General features: G+C 43.9%; 2 protein-coding genes across 2 annotated transcripts in view; both read left to right on the top strand.

The window, feature by feature from the left end:
* The window catches only part of usp6nl (USP6 N-terminal like), a 31,622-nt gene extending 20,486 nt beyond the window's left edge, over positions 1-11,136 (top strand). The window contains exons 8-12 of the mRNA XM_083758229.1: positions 1,366-1,460; positions 2,306-2,371; positions 3,483-3,582; positions 4,727-4,879; positions 6,975-11,136. Of these exons, the coding sequence (XP_083614355.1) occupies positions 1,366-1,460; positions 2,306-2,371; positions 3,483-3,582; positions 4,727-4,879; positions 6,975-8,641 (2,081 nt within the window). The 3' untranslated portion in view covers positions 8,642-11,136. The remainder of the gene's footprint in view (positions 1-1,365; positions 1,461-2,305; positions 2,372-3,482; positions 3,583-4,726; positions 4,880-6,974) is intronic.
* Positions 11,137-13,338: 2,202 nt separating this feature from the next.
* On the top strand, positions 13,339-19,979 carry LOC310853225 (enoyl-CoA hydratase domain-containing protein 3, mitochondrial-like). Its single transcript, XM_083757477.1, has 6 exons — positions 13,339-13,613; positions 14,055-14,176; positions 14,852-14,949; positions 15,907-16,107; positions 18,894-19,072; positions 19,183-19,979. The coding sequence occupies exons 1-6, from the start codon at positions 13,471-13,473 to the stop codon at positions 19,334-19,336; spliced, it is 897 nt and encodes a 298-aa protein (XP_083613603.1). The 5' UTR covers positions 13,339-13,470; the 3' UTR covers positions 19,337-19,979.

The following is a 19,979-nucleotide window of genomic DNA, read 5'->3' as shown; positions in this document are numbered from 1 at the left end:
GGTATGCACACGCACACACACAGTATCAGAACACACCATCCATGGTATGCACACGCACACACACAGTATCAGAACACACCATCCATGGTATGCACACGCACACACACAGTATCAGAACACACCATCCATGGTATGCACACGCACACACACAGTATCAGAACACACCATCCATGGCCTAAGACAAACGAGTATGCAGAAGGCACTTAACCCATTCTGACCTGAGATCAGATTCTAAAAATGTCTTCTACATCCTGACAGTTTTCTGAAAAAGCTATGTTTCTATGTCAGTCGTTCTTCGATTTGTTTTAAATAGCAGACCTACAAGCTTGTAGATCCCTAGTATCAATAATATCTCATCATGATATTAGACTGGAACAAACCATTATACTAGAGGGTATGCACGTGACATCATCATCATCATCATTATCATCGTACCCGGAAGATATGTGAGAACGCCCACTGAGTGGCAAAAATCTACTTTCTGGCCTTGACAGCCCATACATCCAAACAGAAAAGTCCTATCTGATTGCATTAAACGACTTTAAACTCACTTTGCCACTAGCCTAGGAGATTTGGCCTCAGATGCTGTGCAGCAGGGGCGTGGCCCAGTCAGTGCGTTGCGTTTCAAATGAAATGCGAATCAAAAGACAGCGGCGGGTTCCACATGGAGTGGGCGCTACATCTAAATAAGACCGAAGGGAAACAATTGCTCCTTGAGCGGTGGTGGCCTACTACAATTCCCTTTTAATAGAGTAGCTAAACATAGCTTCTGCAAGGGTTTAAAACCTTCGACACCAATAATATGTCCAGCATTTTCCATGCATTTGTCCAAAAAGACACTGAAAGTACCGCCGGTATCTTCACTTGCTGTCGCCATTGTAGTACTGTGGTTTGGATTCCCTTGGGAATATTTTCATGGTATGCACAGCGCTTCAGACCGGATAGGGGAGTGTCCGCTCAAATTCTGAGCGTGACCCCCTTCCCTCACAGGGATACAGTCGTTTAGGCCCAGAAGTCTTTCTCGCCCCCCTAGTGGCGAAAAATAAAACTTCTGGGAACTCAGATTACTTTGCCACTGACTTTATGCATGCGCATACCCTCTATACCTGGCACCTACAACAACTGTGTACTGTACAGACTACACACATACTGTACACACTCAGATATACTAAATGTACACATTTCAAGAGCGTATTATTGCAGCTGATGCAGACTTTCCCATTGATAATGCTGTGGGATCTCAGCTGGCAGCGTTTACCTCGTTTCCTAAAGCACCTCACACGCCCACATTCCTACACCTGCACCTCCTCCTCATCCTCTCTCTCTCTCTCTCTCTCTCCATCCCTCCATCCTCTTGTCCGACAGGGTTTTTTATCCCTGGCTTTCCGAAGCTGATGCGATTCCAGGAGCACCACGACCGTATCCTTAAGAAGATGATGCCGAAACTAAAGCAACACCTGGTGAGGGCAACGCACGCACGCACAGTGACACACACACACACACACACGCACGCACGCACGCACGCACGCACACACGCACACACACTGCATACACAACCGAGGTGCATGACAGTCCTAAGCCTACTAGCATGGGAGCTCTGAATGGTGTGCTGGCAGCAGCCTTTGATGTACAGATTAAAGCAGGCTTACGTACAGTATACTGTATATACAGTATACAGCTGTCTACTAGACACAGCTCTTATTATACAGAAGAACAGTACATTTACATACAGTACATTTACTTACGTACTGTACTAAGTAAAATGTTGAGGTGTTTTTTATTTTACTGGAGTACAGTTTTCAGTACTTTTACTTCTACTCCGCTACATCTCAGAGGCAAATATTGGGCTTTTACGATCATTTGAAAACTTTAGTTACTTTATTAGTTGCATATAAAAAATCACACACGTGTGAACTGAGTGGTGCAATTACCCCCCCATAAATGTACAACCTATTTTTGTGTGGCTTCCTTTAGACAATGCAGTGGTATATATAGCGTAACATTCAAAACAACAAAAACACAGCAAGCACAGCAAACAAATAATAAAGAGTGCAAGTAAGGGCAATCAAAGAGTCAAACAATGTGCATGTTGTTCCCTGTAGTAGCAAAGTTAGGTCAACTTTTTGTGACCAGCTTCACAGCAGGTTATGTTCCATAGACTGTATATACAACATCATTTAGTTTAAGAAGGTGCAATTGGGGCTATGTTTCATGTATACAATGCAATTAGTTTAGAAAGGTGCGGTTTTAGCATGACAGTGCAAGAGGAGGTTCTTAAACTATACTACTGTGTGTGTTACTGCAGGACAACCAGGAGGTGTTCACCAGTCTGTACACAATGAAGTGGTTCTTCCAGTGCTTTCTGGACAGAGTGAGTAACATTTCTACTGTTGGCTGTGATCCATGTGAGTGTTTTTATTAAAGGCGTAGTGAAATGAAAAATATGTTTTTTCACACTTTTAGACCAAACGTGCTGCGTGATGACGTGTAGAGCTCACCAGTTTGTTTCCCATGCTTCTTCTCCTCCTCCACACCGCTGGTTTTGATCAAATAACTACTCTGTTTTTAATCTCATTCAAGATGACATCCAGACAGTGTATAACTTGTTTTAAACGTAATCATCACGCTAAAATATGTATAGGTTGTGCATAGGTTAGAAATAATCCGCTGACTTGTCCTCATGTCTCCCTGTCACTTTGTTTACAAACTAAATCCACGTGCCTGGAGGGATGGGACGCTCTGATTGGTTCAGAAACTTCAGAGCCAGCGTTTGAAGATAAAACTTCAAAATAAAATGTCCACCATTTCCGTTGCCCTACACCTTTAAAGTTTAAATTATATATATATATTATTATTTTTCAACCAAGGTTCATGTTTTAGGTTGTTATTAGAGAAAGTAAAAGATGTGTTTTATGTGTTTTAAAATAAAGTGTTTTTTCATTTGCTGCTTTCTTTCGTTTTAGAGATTTTAGCGATTGTTGACAGTGTGGGGGGGGCGGAGGCATTCGAACATGGGGCTAATTTTTTTCTTTTTTTTTTACACAAATGTATGGCGATCATTTTTATTATTTACTACAGTACTAGAGACTTCAAAAGTTAAATTACATCTGGCCACAAAATATCACAGGATCTACTGAATGGAGGGAGATACTAGGGGGCTGCCATGTTAGTTAGTTTCATTTATTGTCCACGTGTGGAAATTTGTCTTTGGTCTGCTCTCAAACAGTAAACACATACTGTGTGTCGTAGGCTCAATATGTGAGGTTGTCACCTCCCCCTTCACATTCAGTAGATCCTAATTTCTTGGGGTCTAGTAGGACTGTAGTAAATAATAATAATAATAATAATACTTTTCATTGGTTCACATTTTGAAATAATGGAGATACCTGGTTTCTGCCCAACAGCGACAATATAAATGACACAAGAGATTTGATACAATGACTTTTTTTTCTCTTTGCTTGTCTTTCTTTCTTCTCTGTCAGACGCCCTTCACGCTGACCCTCAGGATCTGGGATATTTACATCTTGGAGGGAGAGAGAGTGCTTACCGCCATGTCCTACACAGTCCTCAAACTGCACAAGAGTAAGACATCTCCCTCACCAAGAACCTCTTTCATTGCAACTCAAGTACTGTGGCTATTGTATTTGTTCAGTGGTTCTCAAAGTGGGGTCCGGGGCGAGGACCCCCAGGGGTCCTTGAGGGAGTTACAGGGGGTCTCCGGCTAAATGGATAGTTAGGAAGTTCCAAATGGACCCTCGTGGGTCTGTAACTCTCATTTGTACACTCTTAAATTAACATTGTTTTTACAATATACATTGGGATCCCAGAGATAGAAGTGCCATTAAATAGGGGTCCGTAGCCTAACGCATGTAAATCTGGGGGTCCATTAAAATGGTTGAAAATCACTGTTGGGCCAGGGACTCCCTGGCATACGTTTTCAAATGGGGGTCCTTGACATGAAAAAGTTTGAGAGCCTCTATTAGTTGATCTGCAAATCTATTGCAATGAAGCTAGCTGTATTTCTTATGTGCTGTCAGCATAATGCACAGTGTGTCACTCTGTCCGCAATGACGTGATACACTTACAGTCACCATAATATCACAACTCCATGAAATGTCCTAGATTAAATCTCTAGCTACATATCTGACACATGGTGTCATTGGATGGTCCAAGGTCAATAAGGTGAATTGATATTTTACACATGGTCGTGCATAACTTGTAGGATGCAAATCATCAATCAGCATTTGAGGTCTTGCCTCAAGCCATGTACCGACATTAAGTTTCTTAGCGCAACAAATATTTATGTAAATCAATGTCAAAATTTGGATAACTGTCACAATTCTTGGTCGCACGTATTAAGTGTGCCTGTGTGTGTGTGTGTGTGTGTGTGTGTGTGTGTGTGTGTGTGTGTGTGTGTGTGTGTGTGTGTGTGTGTGTGTGTGTGTGTGTGTGTGTGTGTGTGTGTGTGTGTGTGTGTGTGTGTGTGTGTGTGTGTGTGTGTGTGTGTGTGTGTGTGTGTGTGTGTGTGTGTGTGCGTGCGTGCGTGCGTGCGTGCGTGCGTGCGTGCGTGCGTGCGTGCGTGCGTGCGTGCGTGCGTGCGTGCGTGCGTGCGTGCGTGCGTGCGTGCGTGCGTGCGTGCGTGCGTGCGTGCGTGCGTGCGTGCGTGCGTGCGTGTGTGTGTGTGTGTGTGTGTGCGCGTGCGTGCGTGCGTGCGTGGTTTTTACAGAGCACCTGCTGAAGTTGTCTATGGAGGACCTGGTAGAGTTTCTGCAGGTCTCTTTGTCTAAAAACTTCTTCCTGGAAGATGATTTTGTGATCGAGCAGTTACAGCAGTCAATGGTGGAGCTCCGGAGGGCCAAGCTGGAGCTAGCTGCTCCAGGTACAGACCTTTGTTGTCGCACGCACGCACGCACGCACACGACACTAGCACACACACGCGTGCACGCACACACACACGACTTAGGGCTTTCACTTCTAGTGATTTTTACTAGTTGACTAGTTGCTTAGTTTACTAGTCGTCTAGTTGTTTAACCAAGCCTACCTATTATGTAAAGAAAAAAACATGTTTTGTACATTTAAAAACTGTGTACATTGGTGACATTTAGCTGATCTTGAGGCCTATTAACTAGTCAACTAGTACCAACAGGGTCAACTAGTGGATTTACTAGTCGACTAGTTGAATAGTCGACTAGTTGCTTAAAGCCCTCACGATGTTGTCACAACCATACGATAGTCTAATAATTCGTCACACAGGACAAGAGAAGGTAACACTTGACACACCTGTATTCATCCACGTGCACTGCCACATACAGCACAGTAGGGGGCACACAGACTTTCTTGCTATTGCTTTGTGCCGTTCGTAGTTACGTTAGTAATATCAGATCTGATGACTTGCTCTCTCTCTCTGTCTCTTGCTTAATTTCCTATCTCTCCCTCTTTTTTCAAACGATGTCAGCCGTCAAAAGTGTGTCTGTGAGCGATGCCCACATCCCCTCCTACAACAGTAACCGGTGGGCAAATCCTGACTGGTCTTCCCTCTCTCCATCTTGTTGTCCATCTTGTCCCTCAGTCCGTCCGTCCGTCTGTCTGTCCGCCTGTCTGTCCAACAGCACTGGGGTTTTGTCACTGAAATAGTTGTCTGATAGTAGTTTTTTCTTCCTGCTGACGTTTGAACTATAAGTTCAGTTGCGCTGCTTTATTTCTTACATGAAGTCTTGCAATGGTTGGCTTCCCTCTTTACGTTCTTTCTTTTTGTCTGGTCTGGTCTGTTTTCTTTTTGCTCACATGCTCAAAAAAATGCAAAGCAAAATCGTTGAATAGTTGTCGGACAATAGTCACCTTTATTACTACACATGTCTACACAATAGATCTGACACGTGTTCCAGAGTTGAAGCATTTCTGTTGTTCAGAACCTGACAGAAGCCATGACGGTAAGAGAGCAATATTCTCTGCCTGTTCACTGACAAGATAATGAGCCACTTTTTGTTTTACAACACTGGAGGCTCCTAGAGACCTAGAAGCCCATCTTTTTAACCATCTGCTGCCACAAAAGCCAGACGCCACTGAATCTGCTGGCATTTATTTTTTCCCCCCCGTTTTACCATGTCGTCGCGTTTGTTAATCAGAATTATTTAGCGCCGACAATTTAGTAGACGTCTACGGGTCTCGTAGTTGGGAAGCTTTGGTTCTCGATGGGTGAACATGGCGTCCTGTACCCAACCCCTACTACAGACCAAAATGGGCAGACATTTTAGTTTGTGGATTTAGTGCCAATAAGTTGTCTTCCCGGGTCACACCCACACCACTTCCTTTTCCTCCAGCTGCTGTGTGTCCTCGGGCTGGCGTCATGTCACCATGGTGATCATAGAACACTCTTTCCCTTACAGTCTCCTCAACACATCCAGTACTGTCACCTCCTGTCTGCGTATTGTACATGTTTTTTGTCAACTGTATATCATTTTGTAATACAGTAAATTGGAGTGAGTGGGGTAAATACATATGTACAGATCTTTTGGAATCACATGCATTATTTGTCTTGTCAAGTTTTGGAATGGTTATATTTAAGGGGCACAGTATAACTACATTTTATTAATCAAGAGGTATTTCTGTATGAAAGACGGTTTGATGGAATAGACTAGAGTGAGACTTTTAACTTCAGAGGCTGCTCATTTCAGTAGCACGTAATTGAGCACTGCCAGCGAGCTGGGAACTAATATTAAACACAATTTCCGTTTTTTGTTTATGTCCTAATTTCCTCGCCTGTGGAAATGTGATTCTGTGGTCATGAATGTAATTCTCCTTTATGTTCTACCTCCCTATGGCAGTGGTGTTGCATGATTCCATGTACTGTACCTGTTGTGAATTCTCATCTGATGTGACACAAAAACCAAAAACGCTCTACAGCATATTAATCTTTTCTATAGTTTCTACGTCTTTGTCCCACTAAACGCTGTCCTCTGTTTCCCCCGGAACAGGTAAAGAGGAAGAGCTTCCCAAGAAGCCGCTTGGCCAGCTACCTCCTGAGCCGGCGGCCGTGGCGGTGAATCACGTGGCCAACGGTCAGAGTCACGCTCAGCCGGCCGAGCCTCCGAGGGACCCGAGCCCCCTGCCGGAACAGCGCCAGCGAGATGGCAGCCGGCCCCCGAGTCGGGCGCGCAGGGACTCCCTGGACAAGCTGAAGAAGAAGGACGCTCGCTCCAGAGGGTCGGGGGAGATCGGCGCCGACCCCCGGAAGCAGCCTTCGGCGTCGATCGCGACTCCCGAGAGGGTGGCGACTCCGTCCCCGGGGCCCGCTCCTCCCGCACAGGTGGAAGGAGGAGTGAGGTCTCAGAGCCACGCCACCGCTAACCACAACTCCAACGCGGCCTCCAGCTCCCGAAGGGACATCACGCCGCGCTGGGTCAAGCCCTCCGACACCAAACTGGAGGCGGTCAAGGCGGCGGCGGCACGCGAGACCCAGCTGAGCCGAGGTGCCTCGCCGGCCGGCTCCGGCCCGGACGAGTCCGCGCTGCCCCACCGGCGGCCCCGGTCCAGGGGCTTCGTGCCTGGCTCTGACCGCGGCTCCAACGCGTCCCAGTACGACAACGTACCGGGACTGCCCGAACAGGACTTTGAGGTCCTGGAGCTGGAGAGACCGCCTTCCAGGATGAGGACCCCTCGCAGCAGCGAGACCTCGTTCAGCACGCCGCCGTCCCTCCGGCAGCTCAGCCCGAGCCGCACGCCCAGCCTGGCGGGGAGCCTGGTCTCCGTGGCGACGGGGCCTCGGTTTCCCAAGCAGGCTATCCCTCCTCCGCTGTCCCTGAACAGTCCAGCGGGGCTCCATCCCACCTACCCCAGCGTCCATGGGCAGTACCACACCCCTCCCCAGCAGTACTCCCCCGGCGGGCCCACCATGATGCCTCTGTACCATCCCAACTACAGTGTAAGTCTGGAGCACAGAGGAGAGGAGAGACACTACGCCCCACCCTCCCGAGTTCCACCTCCGTCATCGGGTGTCTCATATGGGGACAGGGCGTACGCCACCACTGAGCGCCATCCCAACAGTCTCTCCCCAGAAAAGGCCCTCGTGAACAACTCGTTCGCCACCTACCGCAGGCAGCCGCTGATCACCGCCCATGAACTCCGGAACCCCGCAGGGCCTGGCCTGGATCGCGTCCTACAGCTGGAAAGCCCCAGCAGCAGCACAACGACCCCCGTGTACTTGCGACAGCCCACTCGACTCACCGCCTCTGCCACGCAGGTCTACCCTCAGGCAGACTACAGGTATGAGGGGGGGCACAGGCAGAACTACGTGCCAGCGGAGGGGCCAGCACGGCGGGCCCCCCACGGACAGCCATGGGCTCTGGAGGGGCCAGCGCTGCGGGCCCCCGACGGACAGCCTTGGGCTCTGGAGGGCGAGTTGCCACCTCGCTCCCCTGCAGCAGGGGGGGTTCCCCGGTCGCCCAGCTTCCAGAAGGCCCAGATGTCTCCCGTCCAAGAGTTCACTTTCCCCTCGGATCCCGAGCGCCTGCTTCACCACAGGACACAGGAGCAGCAGCCCGTCATAAGGCAGCAGCAGCTCCAGACTGCCCAGCTGTTTGGAGGACCACACTACAGACATGCACAGGAGGCGTTCGCCATGCAGGAGTCTATGTTGCTCTGATGAGACGCGGCAACGGAGGCGTGAAGAGACACTGAAAATACTGACTGGTAGTCACTGACACTGTGGCAAAGGCAAAGCAGTAGTCCTAGCGTTGTTAGGAGCCTTGTTTTGGTTCTGTTTCCTTTTGTTTCCTTGTGCTTTACGTGTGAAATACTGACCTTCTGACTGTCTGAATGCATCGTGACGTTGCAGGACACACCAGCTTCTGACGTTTATACTGATCACTTTAAAAGAAAAATACTGACTGAAGATTTTATTTTATTTTTGGATGTAAAATTATTATACAGTATATATATATATATATATATATATATATATATATAATGCATGTGTGTGTGTGTATATATGTGTGTACACAGATGTGTAAATATATAAACACACACACATACACACACAATTTAGAGTCTGAAATGTACAGCAAATATTTGACTTTATCAATAGCAGGCCGGTGATTCTCCTGCAAACAAACTCAGTGATTTGTTTTCTTTATTCCATCTTTATTTTTGTATCTTATGTTAATTCCAAATATCTACATTAGAGGTTGTTTTTTTTCCCTCATGCTCATGAATATCTTATTTTTCAAAGAGAGGAAATAATTTAATTAGAAATGGTGACAACTGAAGCACTGTAAGTTATAACTCCATTGTAGAGAGTCGTTTTTTTTGGAAATTGGGGATTGTTTTTCCATTGAGAGTACTCTGCTCAGTTTCAGTGATTTCTATTTTTATTTTTTTATGTGCAATTCATTTTTCTTTACCCCATGAAGTACATTACATGGTGTGTGTACTGTATGTGTGTGTGTACCTGAGGCCAGTGTAATTATTTTACTGAATCTCCATTCCTGTCTGTAGACTCAAGGACTTGTGTGTGCCACCTAGTGAGGACTTGTGAAATACTTTTTGGGTTTCATTCAATGGTTTTCAAATCCGGTTTCCTCCGACAGACTGAAAAACCAAGACACATTTTATACTATTCGTGCACCAGTGAGTTTTCAGCACATGCAGTAGTTGGTCCACAGCCAGAGAAGGGTTTAAACTAGGGATGTGAATTATCGATTAATGCATTAATAGTTAATTAAATTTTGATAAGCTTATCGATCGATTAACCGGTTAGTTGACAAGCGCAGTAAAAAAAAGAAATCTGAGAATCTTAATTTCCCTCAATGTCTAACATACAAATCTACATTTTGCTGATATACAGAAATACAAAAAAGGCATATTAATATTCCTTAATCAAATATTTATTTGACCATTGACGATACAGGCCGGGCCAGGCAATGGCATCTTTGTATGTGCGCTCCTCGGCCAAACGCTCACGCAGACGGCATTACATCCACAGAAAACCACCCAATGATAGAACCGCATCATTTTCGATTAATTACGATTAGTTATTAACTGTTAAGTTTATCAGACTAATTAACGGCGATTAACAATTAACGATAACATCCCTAGTTTAAACCAGTGTTTCAATACCGTGTATCAATATTGAGTTCACTTCTCTCATCGCAGTTATACTGACCGTTCAGTATTGCCACTTCCACTGAAGTCTTAATTAAATACACAGTACTGCAATCACACCTTTAGCTACATTCCATAATTTTTCTGCTTGTTTTGATAAAGTTTCTATCTTTCTCAAACAGTATTGCCGTACTGTTCCGTACATTCACATTCCATTACAAGTTATGATTTTGTTATGTTAAATGACTAATTTCAATCCATTCGGATACTTTGCCTAATAAAACGACTTGGGGTGTAAATGAATCCGTGCATCTATTCAAGATTCAAGGGGACCAATTCACTAAGGCTGTTTATTTTGGGTGTAAAGGACTTTTACAAACTTCCTACATTAGTAGTCTAGAATAAGGCATTCTAATGACATACAGCAAGCTTTGGTCCCATGTAAGTCTGCTTCCGAGCAGACTTGAGAAAGAGTGACTCTCCGCTAAATTCACTGAAAATTCCTTTACACCAATAATATGGATGTAAACAGCGTAGTGAATCGAGCCCAAGATGTTTGTCACACAGATGTACATGCGTTGTGAAAAACTAGGTTGGGGGGATTCTCCATAATGCATATAAATACCAACGGTGCATGAATAACAGTACTAAACCTATGACAAAAGAAAAACAAGCATACAAGGCCGTAATATTACGTTAATAGTATACCACAGAAAAGTTAATTGTTCATTTTCCTAAACTATGCTAAACTGATATTACAAGACATCAGTTGTAATCAGGGTCCTATATCACAAAACTAGATATTGCTAAATATCATTTTTTCGCTCAAGAAACAATTGTTCCCAGACAATTTTGTTGACTGTGAACAATTGTTTTGTTTTGTTTGTGGAGCTCCCAACACTTATCTCTCCCCACGGTGCCAAATTGACTGTAGCTACAGTATGAACATGCTCCAGATTGTACATTCCTGTAAACACTGATAGTCAGGGAATATTATCAGAATAATGTCAAATCTGGGAATACATTTCTTACCAAGAATTTTCTTCACCAATGTGTTTGTAAATGTGTCTACTAACATATCCCACATTGGTTTCTATTCAACCACCCTAAGGGAATTTTTGACAGCTGCTGAAAGTTGGGGTACCATCAACAACCAATAGGCTATAAGGCAAAATGTTCTAAATTTCATTATGCTTTAAGTAGCATGTGACGTGTCAAACTAGGGGTTTTTCATGATTCTGAATCCATTCCAAGCAGTAGTTTAGCACGAAAAACACTCCTTGGGCTAAAAACGGCCATCACAAATGGTCAGCATATTTGGGTACATTTGGGCAAGTGGCTATGGCCACAGCCATCTATCAGGATATTTTAGGACACTTGATGCGTTGTACCTGACCGACCAACTGTCTTGACTTGAAACCCATGGAGAATCTAGGTTGTATTGTCAAGAGGAAGGTATGAGACATAAGATTCAACAATACAAATTCATTTACGGCTATCAAAGCAAATCTGGGCTTCCATAACACCAACAGTGCCACAGGCTGATCCCCTCCATGCCACGCCCCATTGATGAAATAATTGGTTCAGAAGTAGCCCAGACGTATTGACTGCATACATTAATATATTTTTCATCTGGTCGACATTTCTGGATTAAAAAAACATTGTTTTTATTTTTGGTCTCATAAAATATTCTAATATTTTGAGATAGGATTGTTTGATTTTCAGCTGTAGGCCTATGTCATAATTATCTAAATTAAAACAAAAAAGGTTTTAAATATTGAATTGAATTGAGAATATATGAAAGTTTCACTTTTGCAGAATATAAAAAAAAATTAGGAGAGCATAGGCCTATGACTCTAAATTGAAAACCATGAAAAACGACATAGAAAGATGACATGATCACGCACACAAAGACACAATGTAGAACACAATACACTCCCACTTGAAAATATTTCACAAGAAAGAAATGCAATGGTTATCTCATCCGTTCTCCCCTATAGCCTATTGGCCTAGTAAAAAGTAGCTAAACCTGTGCACTGCAGGCACACGCACGCACGCACACACACACACACACACTATAGAGTTTTAATTTTAATGTAAATTGAAGATTTGAATATATCACGACCGATCAATCATGTGTCCAATATGTTTGAAAATAGTAGCCTATTTTTGGCCTAAAATAGTAATACAAATTCCGTGTAGGCCAATATCTTTATTCGTTTATTGTTTAAGTTGCAATTTTGCAGCACGTCTGATCCACACAAATGTATGCACGCACAGCTGAGCTGAAGCTATAGCTCCATCTAGTGTCCAAGAATATGCCTTCCATAGTTCTAACTGGGTTGTAAGTTAACCGTATGCATTTACAAAATAATAGGTTCGCACAATCGTACCCCTTTTTGTTTAATGTAGTTATTTACATCCTAGGGGTTATTAAGTATTCATTCACTACAATGGACTGGAAAGTGACTGAGAAAATAAGTGAGAAAACATGCTATTAATTTGTGATAGGCTTCTCAGGTAGGCGTTTACCCTATGGCATTTACCACAAGCTGGTTTCCAACGATACAAATCTCGGCCACTCGCTGAGTCGCTCACTTTCTCTATGGTCACTCCAGCAAGGGCGGTGTTACGGTGAAATTGGTGACCTGCTGAAATATGTTACAATCGTGTTGACATGACATCACATTCACTTAGTGTCAGGGACAAATTAGCCATTGGGCCAGTGCGGCCGTGGCCCAGGGGCCCTTGGCTCTCAGGGGCCCTTCAGGGAAATTGGACCGTCAGGTACTAGGTTTGACGCCCTGAAAAGGGCTCCTGGGGCCCTTCATTGGCCATTGATTTTGTTAAATTTAGGTCAAAAAGATGATAAAAACACGGAAAAACACCAAAATTTTGCGCGCACGCGCGCTATGGGGGCCCTGCAAAAATTACCGGCCCAGGGGCCCTCGGGGGGTTAATCCGTCCCTGCTTAGTGTCAGTGTCATTAATGTCCGAACGTAAATAATTTTGTTTATTAGCAGAGTTCAACCTAGCTGTATTTAGGCCACTTATTTAAACACCTCCATGTAAGTTATCATGTGAAGAAGTCCACAAGATGGTAAATTATTTCGTCAGGTCACAAATTTCACCGCAACACCGCCATGCTGGAGTGACCGATTGTGAGTGAGCGACAGAGCGAGTGGACGAGAATTTGGCGTGTACAACCCGGAAGTGTTCTCTACATGTCACGTGACTTGATCCAAACATGGATCCAAAGTCCACGGTTTACACATTACACTAGTAGGTTACACTTTACAGTACACAGTCAGACTCAGAAGCAGGTTGCACACTGACTACACTACTACAAGACAAGACAGGAGGACAAACAAAATGGCACGAAACCTGCTGTGCAGAGCGTCGTCCGGCCTCGTTCAACTGAGCAAGCTGACACGTTTGTCTGGGGCACGTTTATTATGCACACAACAAGCTCAGACGGAGCCGCTCACTGTCAGCCAGCAACACAATGGAATAAGGTCGAACGTGTTTTAATGGCTTTGTGTCATATAGTGCTCCTCCTCAGCACGTGTCTGCACAGTAACATGTAGTGTTAGTGTACACTTGTGTACTGACTGTTTGTTTCATAAGAATTATTGCATGGCGACTTGGGCTTGATTGATTAGTCTTCCGCATCATTATCTTCTTTGGTTCTGTTATTGTCTTATAGCCTACTCCTGTCTATTGTATGCATTTCATTTGATTGTTGTTGGTTATCCTTTGACACTGTAAAGCACTTTGTAAACATTATTTTCGAAAAGCGCTTTATAAATAAAGTTTATTATTATTATTATTATTATTAATATTCACAGATTGTAGGCTATTTGACAATTATATTCTAAATTTCTCAAGTTTTACGATGTCGTTTGTAGCCTACAACTAAACTTCATAACAATTAAAAAGATGTATTATCTTACCAGGAGAATCATACTCAATAATCCACGAAAGAGGAATGCCCTGTCCTTGTCCATGTTACAATCCCTAACAGAGAACATTATAAACGATGTTGACAGCAATGACCTAAGGGTCATAATCATATCAGGTAAGGTATGGAAATATAAGCTTGCTTGATTGAAGTATGTATTAACAGTTTGGAGAATTACATTACATTTCAAGCACAACTCAATACAAAAACTGTTAATTGTGGACGACACCATAAAGCATTCAATTTGTTTACAATTCTATATAATCAAAACAGGAAACACATAAAAGGAGGAGAAAAAAAACGGTGAGGGGAAAGGGGTGGGGGGTATTCAGATTTTACGGGGCCAGTTTCGAATTGCAGCAGTCCGCAGCTACTTTCCAAAGGTGCGAGCTCTGTTTTTGAATAATGTACTAGTAGTCCGGCTGCCGAGGTGGACGGGTCATAGGATGGCTAATGGTAGGGTCACAAGAAACCCCTATAAAAAAGATTGCCCAAGCCCAATACTAACAGCCGGTCAACAAGTGGATTCATGAATGTATATATAGACAATATTTTAGGCCAATAAAAAAAGACTAGGGCCTATACCAAATTTCCCACTTTAAACAAAAGAAGCCTGTCGGCTGCCAGACTATAGTTAACGGTTTTGTCTATGATCAGCGATACTTCAGCAGGGGTTGTTATTGCGATCATATTCACATGACTTGAAAGCCATTTTGACTGCTAGTAAATTGTGTGTGTGGTGGGGTCAAGAATAGATGGACGCTAACCAACATTTTAATCCATGTGTCATAGCAAAGGGACCAGTGTTTTCGTCTGGACATGACCTGAAGGAGCTGACCTCAGCACAGGGTAGAGAATACCACACACAGGTGTTTCAGGCCTGTTCGCAGGTTAGTCTCTCTGTAGCCACAATTTGCAACACTAGATTTTTCTTTCTTACAATGGGATGAATCTAGAGTTGCAATACCCTCCATTGATATGATCCAATTGATCCAAATTGCATTTCAGATCTGTTTGTATTAAACGACGTTAAACTCACCAACATTGCAGTTGTAATTGAATTATACTATTTCAAACTGCAAATTGTTTGTTTCATAAAAATCCACCGTAGACATGTTATGAGCTACATTCTGTCGACCCTGCGGAGCACCTGTTTGGAATTTTCACATGATGCGGGAGGCAGAAGCATGACCACAGCATGGAATTTCTGACAGAAAGTAGCTCATAACATTTCTATGGTGGATGTTTATGAAACAAACGCTTTGCAGTTTGAAAGAGGATCATTCAAGCTTTCCCTAGCCGCAAATTTGCAGCAAAATGCAACACATTATTTTAAAATAATGGGATGAATCCAGAGTTGCAATACCCTCTATTGACATTCCATTGATCCAAATTGCATTTCCGGTCTGCTTGTATAAAACAATGTTAAACTCACCAACATTGTAGCTGTAGGGAAAGCTTGAATTATCCTCTTTGAAACTGCAAAACGTTTGTTTCATAAACATCCACGTAGACATGTAATGAGCTACCTTCTGTCAAGAAATTCCATGCTGTGATCATTTTTTCTATTAAAGTGTTGGAGTTTGATAGCGCTCGTTTGTATTAACGGGTCGTGCTGCTGCCTCCCCCATTATGCGAAAATTCGAAACAGGTGGTACTCAGGGCCTTTCAGTTACTTCGGCAAGCGCTTCCAAACTCCAACACTTGGAAAAAGAATCACGCCATCATAAAAATAAATCTAGTGTTGCAAATTGCGGCCAAGCTTTCCCTACAGCTGCAACCTCAATGTCCCTCTATGTTAACCACTGCAGTAAGTTAACCCCCCCCCCCTTCCCCCTGTTTTTCAGGTCATGACCCTCATACAAGACATACCCGTGCCTGTCATAGCGATGGTGAACGGCGTAGCCACGGCGGCAGGCTGCCAGCTAGTAGCCAGCTGTGACATTGCTGTGGTGACAGAGAAGTCCACCTTTGCCACCCCAGGCGTGAATGTGGGTCTGTTCTGCTCCACGCCAGCCGTAGCCATCGGAAGAGCTGTGCCAAGGAAGGTATACAAGCAGGGCTTGACATATAAGGCTTGTCCGGGACAAGTATCTTTTCCGGACAAGTGCATTAACATTTGAATTGTCCGTTGGACAAGTGACTCTTGGTTTCACATTTTCCCGTGGCGTTCCTAGCAGCCAACAATATTGTCTTTCCTAATATCATCTTTCCAATATTGTAATCAGTGACGGATTAACCCCTCTCAAGGCCCTGGCGCTTCACCAAAAGGCCCCTACTGATTCAGCCAATTAATTAATGAATTAATTAACATGCATGCGTTTAGCGCATATCCACTTCTGCCTGCGCTGCCCGCTGACACAAGACACAGCAGCCAGCAGGCACTGCGCACAGCCTTTCCAACTTCAGTCTCTGCTAAACTATCTGCAATTTCCCCGAAAAATAATTAGCCTATATCTACAAGCTCCATTAGCAGGCAGCAGCATGTTTTGTCTAAATTGTCTTTGTGGCCAACAAATGTAGCTACATTTGCAAACAGTGCTGTTGACCATGTTGTTACATGGTCCATATAACAGTGTGCACCAACAGACAATGCCAATATGCTATATAGAACGTTTTAAAGACAGATTAATTATTGACGACAATGCAACCTGTGGGTCCAACGTCACTGAAAACTTTCATAATAATAGCAATTAAATTAATTTACTCACGAGTGAAATGGAGGATGTAAGAACACACTTTTGTTGCATTAGAGCAGGGTAAATATGAAGTTTTGCGCCAAGGTCTTGTTTATATTCCTCTTTACATAGGCTGTATGTTATTGTCGCAACTTGGTCCGTCTGAGTGAGGGGGCCTTCCTGAGCAAGGGGGCTTTTGACGGCGTCGCTTACTCGCTTCCCCTCTGTCAGAGGTGGAAGCGACGCGCAGCCATGGGGAACCCCCCCAAACCAACTGCCCCCCCCCCTTCCAGAAAACTGCTACAGAAACTCTCAGAGAAGACCAAAAACACTAGCGGGGGTTCCTATGTTGCGTTATATTTTTCGAAAGAAGAAACAGCTGTACATATAGTCTCGTACCAGGCCCTGCAAGCTTCGGGCCCTGGCGCTTAAGCTCCACCTAGTTCCATTGTTAATCCGGCTCTGATTGTAATAGCGCTAGAATGTCTTACATATATTTTATGTATTCCAAACACACAGCCATAGATCAGTCCTATCCACGCACGGTTAGCAGACTGACCATGTCAGCATTTTAAATTGTAGCACTGTGTGCCTACTCACACAGTAATTAATTCCGAAGACTTGGAGTCAGATGTTGTCCTCTAGTTTAATATTCATTCGAATGTTCTGACAGAAAACATGTGTTTAAGTGAAATATTCCCACTTTTCCAGGTAGAAATGCTGGACTGAAAATATAAAAACATTCTTTGGGAACAGTTGATGTTTGGAAAGCACAAACGTATGGGGCACACAATTGACAGGTGTCTGTGTTGCGCTTGGTGTGGGGTAAGTGATTACGGTACACAACCTATATTGTGTCCCCCATACATTTGTGCTCCCTAAAGGAAGTTTTGATATGTTCAGTCCTGCACTCATTCTGGGCCCCAGGTCCCTCTCCGGAGAGAATGTCGCCTGTGTATAGCTCATGGAAAAGTTGAGATATTTGACTAAATACATGTTTTCTGCCAGAACTTTCAAATGAATACAAAACTAGTCCCCAAAACGACTCCAGATCCTAGCAATTAGGTCTTAGAAATGAATTATTGGGTGAGTGCTACAAGTTTAAATGCCGATGAGGTCAGTATAGTAACCATGTGCGGATAGGACCAATTTATGGCTGTGTATTTGTTTGTAATACATGAAATGTATGTAATATCACAGACATTCTAGGGCTATTAACTTGTAAACTGAGAATATTCATCTAATATAACATGTATTCACCAAAACCAACTTACAGTTAGGCTAGTTGATTTAAAATGAGTGTGCTCGTGCTCTTGACAAGTGACTTTTGTGCCCGGACAAGTGAATGGGAAATGTACTTGTGCAAAGGACAAGTGCCTCAAAACGTTAAGGTCAAGCCCTGTACAGCATTGGTTCCCAAACTTGTTCCTGTCAAGGACCCCCAAAATGACACTCATCAACCTGCCGATCCCCATTTGAAAATATATGCCAAGGACCCCCATAAGAAGATTTTTGCAGCTCTAGCAGTGATTTTCAACCATTTTCATTTCAAGGACCCCCAGTTTGATATGCAACAGGCTACGAACCCCCATTTAATGGCATTTCTATCTCTGAGACCCCGATTTGTATTGTAAAATCAACGTTAATTGAACTCTGACAGTGTGGAATGGACCTGTTAGGGTCCATTTGTTTCCATTTGTACACTCGGAGTTACAGACCCACAAGGGTCCATTTGATTCCAAACTTATCATTTAGCTGGGGACCCCCTGGAACTTCCTCAAGGACCCCTAGGGGTCCCCGGACCCCACTTTGGGAACCACTGCTGTACAGTACCTGAACATACTGTACATTGCAGCTCAGGAAAGAGCTGTCATTGATGGCATCACTCTTGAAAGAGCTCTGATAAACTCCATCCTGTAACCGCCGGTCCATTGCCGTTTCAGTCTCTCATACGCTCGGAATGTACGGTAAAAGAACGTTTTAGCTGCTTACACCATGTCAAACATGTCATCTCGGCTGTTCTGGTGTTCTGTTCTGTTCTCAATAGGTCTGTGTGGAAAAAACATAATCATATTGTTACAATTGCATCAATTGCAGTTAGACGTACTGTGAAGTTCGACATTTGTCACATAACTCATGAATGTCAATTGTTCCAGGTTGCAATGGAGATGCTGTTCACTGGAACACCGATTTCAGCCCACGATGCTTTGCTGCATGGCCTGGTCAGTAAGGTTGTGCCAGAGGAACGTCTGGAGGAGGAGACGTTAGCGATCGCCCAGCGCGTGTGTCAGGCCAGCCGACCTGTTGTAGCGCTTGGGAAGGCTACTTTCCAAAGGTGCGAGAGCTCTGGTTTGGAATAAGGAGCTGTTTTTGTCTATGATCAGTGATATACCTAAAGCAGGTGTTGTTAGTTTAATGTTCTGACAATGTGCTCTTGCCCATCAGACAAATGGCACAAGGACGAGATGCCGCGTACGCCACGGCCTCTAAAGTCATGGTGGACAACCTAGCTCTCACAGACGGCCAGGAAGGTATCCGGGCATTCATAGAGAAACGCAAACCTGTGTGGAGTCACAAACCAGAGAAGGCTCACGACTGATCCATGGCTACTGGCCTAGATGGACTTGTTCTTTGGAGCTTATCCTGGCTGTTTTCTGAAGTAATATTTTGTTAATGTTAGATCATTTAATAATTCACTTCAAGGGAAAAGGCTCGCTCAACTCAGACAGTCTTTTAAAGGTTCAGGTGTGTGCAGATTCAAAGAGAACATATAAAGAGAATAAAATCTGCACTCTCAGTAGGAAGTGTCTTATTTAATAATAGGGACTTTAAGCAATGACTGTTTTCAGGACGGCTCCGCTACACGGAAGTACGGCCTATAGTACGGCCTACTATGACGCCCACGCCGTAGCTGTCAAAATCGTTAAGCAAACAGCCTCCGGCGACGGCGACATTGGTTGCCATGGTGACGCGTCCATGCAGCATGTGTCAAACAAACACATTATTATTTTTAAAACACCCCGTCGCGCGTCAGCTAACTTGCCGATATTGCTTAATTCGTACATGCGCTAAACATGATCAGCATTGGAAGAGTAAGGTCCTGGTCCTGGAGCAATCTGTGTTATTCTAAAACCGTTTTAATAAACATGGTTAATATGACATATGGTATTAGTGTTATTTCTTCATTCAGAGCATGCCAACACATTACACAGCATAAGAGAGGTGATGGAGCAATCGGTGTA

Source organism: Protomyctophum parallelum (genome assembly GCF_964188405.1).
Source record: "Protomyctophum parallelum genome assembly, chromosome: 22".
In the NCBI taxonomy this organism is placed as follows: Eukaryota; Metazoa; Chordata; class Actinopteri; order Myctophiformes; family Myctophidae; genus Protomyctophum; species Protomyctophum parallelum.
Note: the sequence above shows the minus strand (reverse complement) of the source record. Positions and strands in the feature narration are given on the sequence as shown.